General features: G+C 30.6%; 1 protein-coding gene across 1 annotated transcript in view; it reads left to right on the top strand.

Annotated features, from left to right (window-relative positions):
- Positions 1 to 1,589: 1,589 nt before the first annotated feature.
- Positions 1,590 to 10,846, top strand: part of LOC111686037 (proton-associated sugar transporter A) — a gene marked incomplete at its 5' end in the record, with an annotated part of 31,491 nt that continues 22,234 nt past the window's right edge. Inside the window, 4 exons of the mRNA XM_046947891.1 lie at positions 1,590 to 1,872; positions 1,961 to 2,248; positions 2,341 to 2,675; positions 4,279 to 4,739. Of these exons, the coding sequence (XP_046803847.1) occupies positions 1,590 to 1,872; positions 1,961 to 2,248; positions 2,341 to 2,675; positions 4,279 to 4,739 (1,367 nt within the window). The remainder of the gene's footprint in view (positions 1,873 to 1,960; positions 2,249 to 2,340; positions 2,676 to 4,278; positions 4,740 to 10,846) is intronic.

The following is a 10,846-nucleotide window of genomic DNA, read 5'->3' as shown; positions in this document are numbered from 1 at the left end:
TTTGAAGATATATGGATCAATACAACTCCGGGTTCAAAAAATTTTTGTAGACCCATTGGATTTGAATATATAAAGGAGTCAAAGAAAACAACAAAAGATTTAGTGGAACATTTAAAAGATGAAATAAATGCACTGGAGCCCATTTGCAAAAAATTAAAGGAATTCTCTATTAAGGTATCATATCAGATAAGCTTAACAATGATTGATGGAAAGGTCAGCAATGCCATAACAGAAACTTCTTCCTTCTGGAGATGCTCAATATGTAATGAGAAAAAGTCGAAATTTTCAAATATAAACAAAAGCAGAAGTATTAATGAAGAAGTCCTGTATTTCGGAATTTCACCACTTCATGCCAGAATACGATTTTTGGATTACTTTTTACACATAGCATACGACCTCAAATATAGAAGTGTGATAGAGAATCTTACTAAATCAACAAAAAATAATGAAGAATTGAAAGAAATGAGAGCTGCGAAAAAAAGCAGAATCCACGAAGAATTTAAAGTTCAGATGGAATTAAACATCGACAAACCACTTCCAAGTTGCCGTAGTACAAATGACGGTAATACGGCGAGAAGTTTTTTTCGTGATTTTGAAATTACTTCAAAAATAACTGGAATCGACAAGGAGTTGCTTCGAACAGTTAACACTATTTTAATAGCACTAAATAGTAAATATAAAATTAATGAAAATCGATTTGGGGAAGATACATCTGAAATTTCTAAATTACTTGTTCTCTGTATCCAAGGAGGGAACTAACACCAACAATACACAAATAATAATTAAATCGAATATTCTTCCATTTGGAGAGTTAACAGAAGAAGCCCAGGAAGCGAGGAATCGAGATTTTAAGCATGTTCAACTATTCAGCTCAAGAAAATGCTCCAGGCAATCACAGAATGAAGATATTTTTAATAGTTCACTTCTATCTTCTGATCCTATTCTTTCAACTATGCGAAAAAGATGGATTTGTTATGAAACTCTATCATCTCAAAACGAGGAAGATTTAAAGGACTTATATTACCTTCTGGATATGTATACCGATATGACAGATTATTTTATAGAAAATAAGTAGTGTTAGGAATTAACTATATAATTAGGTTGTAAGAATTAATTGTATTATGTTTAAGATAAACAGTTCAAATAAAAAAGCTTTATACTAACTGATGATATTGTATTAAATTGTGTTTTATATTTCGGTGGGCGGGAAAGGTGGTTTGTGTGGGGTGATTTAGGTGTTGTTGTGCGTGGCTCATAATAAAATTATATTTTTTTATTGTATATACAATATTATAGTCTTTAATAAAATAATTAACTAAATAATTTTGAAAAATTGTCCAAATATTTTATTCAACACCAAATGTATTCTGTTCTGTCATACTTAATACTAAAATATGAAAAAGATGAAATTAAAGGACACAGGTTAAAATGAACATATTCTTGAATATAAACACATTTAGATTCATAGATAAATCCATTTTTATATTATATCCATCTCTATGTACATATTTTAACATTGTATGTCTTTTATTTAAATCCTTTGTCGTTTATTGTTATATTCTTTGTATTTCAATGTAAACAACTGTATTTCTAATGATGATACACTTAGACATAAATCTCGCATGGAATTAGTTCGTGTATCTGCTGCTGTAATGGGTATTGAGTTTTCATATGCTGCTGAAACGGCTTTCGTGTCACCCACCCTTTTAAAGATTGGCGTTGAACATCAACACATGACTTTAGTTTGGGCATTGTCGCCTCTAGTTGGTTTCTTTCTTACACCAATTCTTGGCTCTATGAGCGACCGCTGTAAACTAAATATGGGACGTAGAAGACCGTTCATTATTCTGTTGTCTATTGGTGTTTTTCTTGGTAATAAATTTTGCTACAATCTTATTTAAATTTAATTTTAAATTATATCATAATACGCTTTCTATGTCTATAAAAAACAAAATAACAGGATTACTGTTGGTGCCCAATGGTGAGGATTTGGGTTATTTATTTGGTGACATTGATCCACACATTCAAATCTCTGCCATGAATTTAACACTAAATGGTACGACGCACAATAACATAAATGTTTCTCCACATCGTGCAACAGCATCTAAAACAGAGTTGGGAACAATCCAAAAGACATCTCATCCATGGGGAATATTTTTCACAGTACTTGGAACAGTTCTATTGGATTTTGATGCTGATGCTTGCCAAAGCCCCTCAAGAGCATATCTATTAGATGTTTGTGTGCCAGGTATATGAGAATTTTCTATAAAAATAATTTAGAACTACTGTATTATTTTATTATTTTACTTTTTTTCATTCACATACAAAAATCTATAACAGATGATCATGCTAAAGGTCTTTCAACTTTTACTATTATGGCTGGACTTGGTGGTTTCATGGGTTATTCAATGGGTGGCATTAATTGGGATGATACATCACTTGGCCGTCGATTGGGAGGTCATGTAAAAGCAGTTTTCACGATTATAACATTCATATTTATCGCGTGTGTGACATTCACGGTGACTAGTTTTAAGGAAATACCTTTGTGGGCCCTAGCTCCATCTAAAAGTTCTAAATCGGCGCGAACAGAAACGGATCATTTACAAGATGGTGCTATAAACTATGGAACGTTAGAAAATACCGAATATAATGCATCTGAACTTAATGAGAATCCGGTAAGTAATCATTTTTATTCAAATTTTATTGTGCTATTATCATCTAAATACAATATAGTTACAGTTAGGATATAATAACCCATCAAAAACTTTCATTGAAAAGTAATGATGTAAAATGTTAGAAAAGCGTGTCACTATTTCTTCATTAGTAGTTTAACTGATTAATTTTGATGACATTAGAGGCAAGTACTTACCACGCTCGCTCACAAATCAGTACTTAAATAAGTATTCACAGAATAAGGTGTTAAAAGGGTTATTTTGTTTTTTAAACTCTTACTTAAAACACCACTGCTAAGTTATTTTATAATGGTTTTCACACAGCAAAGCTATTTTCTTTCTGTGTGTGTGTGTGTAAAAACCAGAGTTCCGTAGTGCACATAAATCGGCAAAACTCAAAATAAAATTCTAATCTAACTTAAAAGTAGTGCAGACGCTAAATAGTAGTATTGAAATGTAAGTTGTTATATAAGTACAAGACATTACCAAGTATTAGCGGGGAATTAGTAGATTTTATTCATGAACTAACTACTACGACATCAGGCGAATATAATTGAAATTTTCTGCGTATATTGTAACTCGGGCAATATTGGTTTAAATATTTAACTATAAAAATGACAGTGGGCAACTTATTGTTTTAATCTATATTAGTAACCACTTTTCTCATACCTTTACATAGTTACAATTGCAATAAATAGGGTTTTTTATTAAAAAATATTTTACAATATTTTAAATACTAAGAAGTAAGAAAAACAAATAAAAATGCATAATGTTATATGTTTTCACTATTTCTCATTGGCTTTATTAAATATTAATTTTGATCACAATTTGTCCACTGTTCACTCCATGTTTATGTTTTTATACCTTTCACCTTCGTGAAGAGGATATATATATATAAATATGTTATCCGTTTGTAATTTTAGCGATATAAATTTCCGATCCTTTAAAGAATATATATTCTGTATATACCTATGTATAACTCAGGATCCAAATATTCAACAATTCTGCTAGACATTCTTATAACGCTTAAGTGAGTGAGAACATAAAAATTTACAACCTTTTTAGTACTTTTTTGTCACACTTACTATATATTTATGAATGTATGTTTATAGAGTTTGTGCTAAAATGGAAATTTGCTGATGTAAAATTAAAATTGAGCTCGTAATAACGAATCAAGGATATAAGCTGATAGTTTGAAAACATTAAAAAAACCACTATGAAATATAATAACATGTTTTCTTCTGTTCTGCATTTACTACTTGCAAAAATTTGTATATATTTTTTTCAAGATTTTTCATTAGATTTTTATAATATAAAATGAATTGTAGATATATCTCCTTTATACATTCAATTTAATTAAATATGCAGTAATTTTTTAATTTCACTTTTATGCAGCTTTAATTCTACTGAGTATATTTATTTAAATTGTTTCCAATAACAGTTTCATGTAACTGTAATAGAAAAACTTAAATAAAGTTATAAGTAATTAATTATTGCTCTATTCCTAATTAGAAGTAATTGTAAGTTCCCATATTAGAGATAAAAAACCCACCCTTGTATTTTCTATAATATAATAAAATACAATTTAACATTTTTCTTCCTTTAGTTTGATAAGCTGACATCTAACGATGTCCAACAGCAATCGGATTATTTTAAGAGTAATGCAGATGAAAATGAAATTGGAGAGACTTCATTTATGGCAACCGATGGTATTCAACAACAAGAAGAAATATATCCCAACATAAACGATAGTGAGAATGTTGCCGCCGAACAACCTGTTGAAAATCTGTCACACTATTTACTCTCTATTGTTTATATGCCACACTCCTTGCGTATGGTATGTCTCACAAATCTCTTCTGTTGGATGGCTCATGTCTGCTACTCTTTGTATTTTACGGATTTTGTGGGTGAAGCTGTATTCAACGGTGACCCCAAGGCTCTTGAGGGTTCACAAGCACAAATCTTATACGAAGAAGGCGTTCGTTTCGGATGTTGGGGTATGGCAATGTACTCATTGTCGTGTGCTTGTTACTCATTTGTCATCGAAAAACTCATTCAACGTTTTAAGTAAGTTATTTTTTTATTTCATTTCTCTTTATATATTTAAATCACAAACAAATATAAAACATAATCCCTACACAGAGAAAATATTTCAATTAAATGTATATCTTTCATGGAATTAAATTTATATTCAATAATGTTCATGTACATTTTCGGCTTAAGACCGGTTTTTTGTAAACTCCCAGTAAAAAATATGAAATTTTTGGTAATTGGTAAAGAACAATGCAACTTGGATTTGTTATAGCCCAAATAAGTAATCAATTATTAATTTGTTTCAGGTAGGTACATATTATTTGAACCTCGTCAAACAAAAATAATTAGTTATTCACCCCAAGAGTAATTACTTTCTACGCGATTCAATGATTAATTTTTAAATTACTAGGTAATGAAAGTTTTTGCTGGGCTTTAAAGAATATTAGGTCGTTTGCATACTTTCTAGTAAAAAATATCCAATAACTTTTTGATAGAAAATAATTTGTAATTTGTTTTCAATTAAAAAAATATTTTAAAAGTACTCAAACGCTAACATGCAAAAAATTGCAAGCTTTATTTTATAAATAGTATAATGGCCGTTTTGCTGAAATATTAATCACTAACAAAACATCTAAAAACAATTAAAATATAACTTTTCTTATAAAGTTACAAAAATGTAATATCATTAAAAATATATTATTGCTTTAAACTTCTTGTTATAGATATATTAAGTATTCAAATAAAAATTTACACAAAATCGCTAAAAGAAAATGTTTTAAAAGCCCTAGATTGACAATATTTGTTATAGGTTTTTATAACAGACTAACTCATTTAAAAACCAAATTATGATATTATTTACTGGGGAAAAATATCCAGTAAAATCCAAAAATTGTCTATCTACCAACTGTAATTTGTTTTCGTTTTCTAACTCTCTCGTTGCAAGTTTTAAAAAGTACGCAAACGGAGTCTACTAACAATTGTAACAAATTATCGAGTAAGCGAACAGACCTAGTTTTTACTCTTTTCATAAAATATGCCACCAAGTCAACAGATTTTGCCACAAAAATTAAATAAAATATGTTAGAGTGCGATATTCGGCTAGACCGAACCTTAAATATGTACCATCCACCAGCTACTTTTATATTAACACCCTTTTAATTTCTGGGAATATGAACATTTTTATAATGACAATCTAGCCATGTCCGTCCGTCTATATGTCTATTAAAAAAAAATGACTTTAACGCTCTTAACTGGCTAAAGTAAGCATATACATATATCGGTGAAATAAGGCATAAACATATTTATGTGAACCTAAATCTGTTTTTTAAAATTTTGTAAGGATCGGCCTATAATTGACTCTACTCGCCATATAAGAGACCCTTCAGAAAATTACTTTAACGCTCATAACTCTTTATAGAAACCTAAATCTCTTTGTAAAATTTAATATGGATCGGCCCATAATTAACCCTAGCCGTTCATAACTGTCTAAGAGAAGCTTCTATAACGGATAAATTCGGCAAAATATGTTTTGTAAAAATTTGTAAGGATCGGCCTTTAATTAATTCTACCCGCCATATAAGGGTCCCTTCAGAAAATTAGTTCTAAGCTCATAACTCTCTATAGGACGCATATATCAGTTAAATTCAGCACAAACATGTTTTATAGGAACCTAAATCTTTTTGTAAAACGTTATAAGGATTCGCCTGTAATTGACATTACCTGCCATATAAGGGCGCCTTTAGAAAAACAGGGTTTTAAGGATCTAAATCTCTTCGTAAAATTGTATATGAATCAGCCCATAATTGACCCTAGTTGCGATATAAGGTCCCCTTCAGAAGATTTTTTATTTCGTTAAAATTCGTCATAAAAGTATGATAAATGACACTAATTAAAGCTTAAAAAACGAGTATGCCGATGAAATTCGACATACATAAGTAAGTTTCTTACAAGACAAAATCTCTCTGCCAAATAATATAGTTGGTTAGTTGGTAAGTTTCACTTGAAATAAAATTTCTTTATTTCAAGTGAAAAGTTTTACATTTTGAAATTGAACTGCTTTTATTAACATCACCTGTACGTATACGTGTTAATAATTTATTGATATTATAAATATCATGTATGCGTCTAATCTAGAGAAGCAGTTTAAATTAGGGCTTTGCAAATGCGAGTTTAGCGAATGCGAATAATACATTTTACTTTTATACCCTACACAACTTTAGTTCTATACCTACCTTAAAGTATACCAATCGGCTTAGAATCATTTTCTGAGTCGATTAAGCTATGTCCGTCCGTCTGGCTGGCTGTCCATGTAAACCCTGTGTGCAAGGTACAGGCCGCAATTTTCAAGATAATTGGATGAAATTTGTCACACATGCCCAAGGACGAAGCCTATTGAATAATGGTTAATATCGGTCCATTATTTCGACTAGCCCCCATACAACCGTACCCCCAAATAGGGCCTTTGGGCTTATAATTAATTTAAAGGATCTATTATGGCAACAAAAGTCGAGAAAACTTAGTTTTATATAACTTTAAATGACACTACCGATTTTTGTAATGATCGGGCTTCATTTGACCCTAGCCCCCATACAAACTCCCCTTCAGAAAATGACTTAAAGGTCAAAATTCACTTATAAACACTAATGACACTCATACTTGTTTGCTAATGTAAATGTAAAATATGAAATTAATTATTACATATAGTGTTTTGATGTAAAATTGAGTTGTATCAAAATGCTAACCACTGAACACTAAGAAGTGAAACGCTGTCATTTTTTTACAACAACAACGTTACGCTCTTCTCACATACGAGTTCTGTGTAACTCCAACACATATGTAAGAAACTTAAAAATTTCAGCATTATTTATTTTTTTTTTTTTTTGCGTTGACGCTAAAAAATATATAGTATTTATATTTTTTTGTCTTTGTACTCTTCTAAATATCACCCGAAAGTAATCTGAAAGTATACTTCCAGACGGCGAAAATTATAAATCAATGTATTTTGTTTTTTTAAATTCAAATGAAATAATTTTTTTTTTTAAATTTTTAAATCCGATTTTTTGCAACTATGTTGGCTTGAGAATTCTACTAATACATTCTTAGAGTTAGGTACCGACTGACAGACAGTAGACTTAGGTAATTTTTGACAGCGTTTCACTTCTTATTTATTCTTTGATGCTAACTTTATAATACATAAGGAACCAATACAGGTCAGATAATTTTAATGTTCATTCTCCATACACACCAATTTAAAAACAAGTATGCATGTATAGTCGGGCGTAGCCGACCATATGATACCCTACACCAGTCAGTATGTATGTTAAAAATGGCGATTATTTAAAAAATAAAGCATTTGGATTGTTTTTTAACTTTATTTCGGAATATTTTAACTTTTTTTTTTTTGGCAAAAAAAGAGATTTTTTTAAAAGGGCTCAAAGGGGAGTAGGGCAAAATATGGCCCTATCCTGGTAGGGGGAGTTAAGTCTTCTTCAATATTATTTATGTAGAATTTAAAAGTGTTATTAGTGTTTGTAAGTGAATTTTGATCTTTAAGTCATTTTCTGAAGGGGAGTTTGTATGGGGGATAGGGTATAATGAAGCCCGATTATTACAAAAATCGGTAGTGTCATTTAAAGTTCTATAAAACTAAGTTTTGTCGACTTTTGTTAACATAATAGATCATTTAAATTAATTATAAGCCAAAAGGACCTATTTGGGTGGTACGGTTATTTGTACCTTGCGCACAAGGTTTACATGGACAACCAGCCAGCCAGACGGACGGACATAGCTTAATCGACTCAGAAAATGATTATAAGCCGATTGGTATACTTTAAGGTGGGTATAGGATGAATATTTTTGTATGTTACAAACATCAGCACAAACCCAATATAACCTCCCCACTAAAGTGGTGTAGGGTATAATTAGTAGGTTTTTAAAACACTAAATTTAAAAAACCAATATAATTAGTATGTTTTTAAAAAACTAAATTTAAAAAACCAATATGTTTACACCATGAGTTTTTGATTTGTACTTACCAATGCATGCGCACATTGAAATTATGTTTACTGCAATATCCACTTTATTTTAGAAATGACTTTAATAACTTTTTTTAATTAAATTAACATGAAATTACCAATATTTTGAACACAATTCATTGTAAATTTAAAAATATTTATTTGTTTATTTTTGATATTTTCTTTTAAAAAACTGTAAGTTAGCCGTAATAGCTTCTAAGAGGAATCCACGTCTACCTTAAAGTTACTTATGTAGAACTTGAAAGTGTTATTAGTGTTTATAGGTGAATTTTGACCTTCTAGTCATTTTATGAGGGGAGTTTGTATGGGGGCTAGGGTCAAATGAGGCTCGATCATTACAAAAATCGGTAATGTCATTAAAAGTTCTTTTGTTGACATAAAATAACATTTAACTTAATTATGAGCCCGAATGCTCTATTCGGGAGGGTATGGTTGTATGGGAGCTAGACGAAATAATGGACCGATTTTATCCATTTTCAATAGGCTTCGTCCTTGGGTGTGTGCCAAATTTTATCAAATTATCTTTAAAATTGCGACCTGTCCTTTGCGCACAAGGTTTACATGGACAGCCAGCCAGGCGGATGGACGGACATAGCTTAATCGACTCAGAAAACGATTCTAAGCCGAAACGCAATACAAACTCCCTTCAGAAAATGACTTGAAATGACACATATAAACATTAATAAAACTTTTAAATTCTGCATAAATAACTTTGAAGTAGACATGAATCCAATATTTATGTTTTCCCCTACTCCCCTTTGACCCCTCTTGAAAAAATCTCTTTTTGTTTGCCAAAAATGGTAAAAATATTCCGGAATAAAGTTAAAAAAACAAATCTAATGCTTCTTTTTTAAATAATTCCCACATTTAACATACTGACTGGAGTAGGCTATACATTCATACTTGTTATACCCTACACCACTATAGTGGGGAGGGTATTATACGTTTGTGCTGATGTTTGTAACATACAAAAATATTGGTCCAATACCCACCTTAAAGTATACCGATCATCAGAATCATTTTTTGAGTCGATTAAGACATGTCCGTCCGTCTGTCCGGCTGGCTGGCTGTCCATGTAAAACTTGTGCGCAAGGTACAGGCCGCAATTTTTAAGATAATTTGATGAAATTTGGACCAAGCATGTTTTTGGCACAGGGACGAAGCCTATTGAAAATGGTTGAAATCGGTCCATTATTTCACCTAGCCCCCATACAACCGTACCTCCCGATTTGAACTTTTTATGCCATAATTACGTCAAATATTCTGCTATCTCTTTAAAAATTGGCACAAATAAGTTTTATATAAGTATAAATGATACTGCAGATTTTCGTAAGGATCGGCCTATATTTGACCCTAGCCCCCATACAAACCCCCTTTCAAAAAATGTCTTAAACGTCTAAAATTGACTTGTAACCATTTGTATCGCAACCGAGGATCGGACCATATTTGACCTATATAAAGCCTCATTTAGAAATTTTAGTTTTTTATCAATAAATTGCTTAAATATTTTGGAATTATTGGTAATATTCAACATAAAACTTTCTTAATAAAAATTTTAAAAATATAATCATGGTGTAGGGTATTATATGGTTGGCCATGTCCGACTATACTTTCCTACTTGTTTTTACTTAAAATATATCTATATTTACTCGGAAATTAGTTTTTATCTTTATAAGATAACGTATACTATGGTCTAAAAAATTAGATTTTTTCAACGGCAGTTTCAAATCTACAATCTCAGTTTTTTGGAACTTTGTTAAATTTCAAAATATTTAGGAAATCTCATGGGGATTTATAGGCAATAAATAAGGCTATTAAACTGTAAAAAAATAAATCAATATTTCCTACATCTTAGCCGTACCTGCGATTTGAACTAGTAGGATTTCGGGAAAATCGAATTTTATTGTAATAAGGAGTGAGATCGAAAAATTCTTAACACACGTTTTTCATTACATTTTTCAACCAAAGTATTATTTGATTTTTTTTTTTGATCAAGTAACCTTTGAAAAACATGTCAGTTATTATGTGTAATGTCAATTATATTAATTTTTTGTTAATCTGATTAAAATGAGTGACCAGAAAAAAGTGCGTACTGAAATTATTAAA

This window comes from Lucilia cuprina, chromosome 4 (assembly GCF_022045245.1).
Source record: "Lucilia cuprina isolate Lc7/37 chromosome 4, ASM2204524v1, whole genome shotgun sequence".
Taxonomy (NCBI): Eukaryota; Metazoa; Arthropoda; class Insecta; order Diptera; family Calliphoridae; genus Lucilia; species Lucilia cuprina.
Note: the sequence above shows the minus strand (reverse complement) of the source record. Positions and strands in the feature narration are given on the sequence as shown.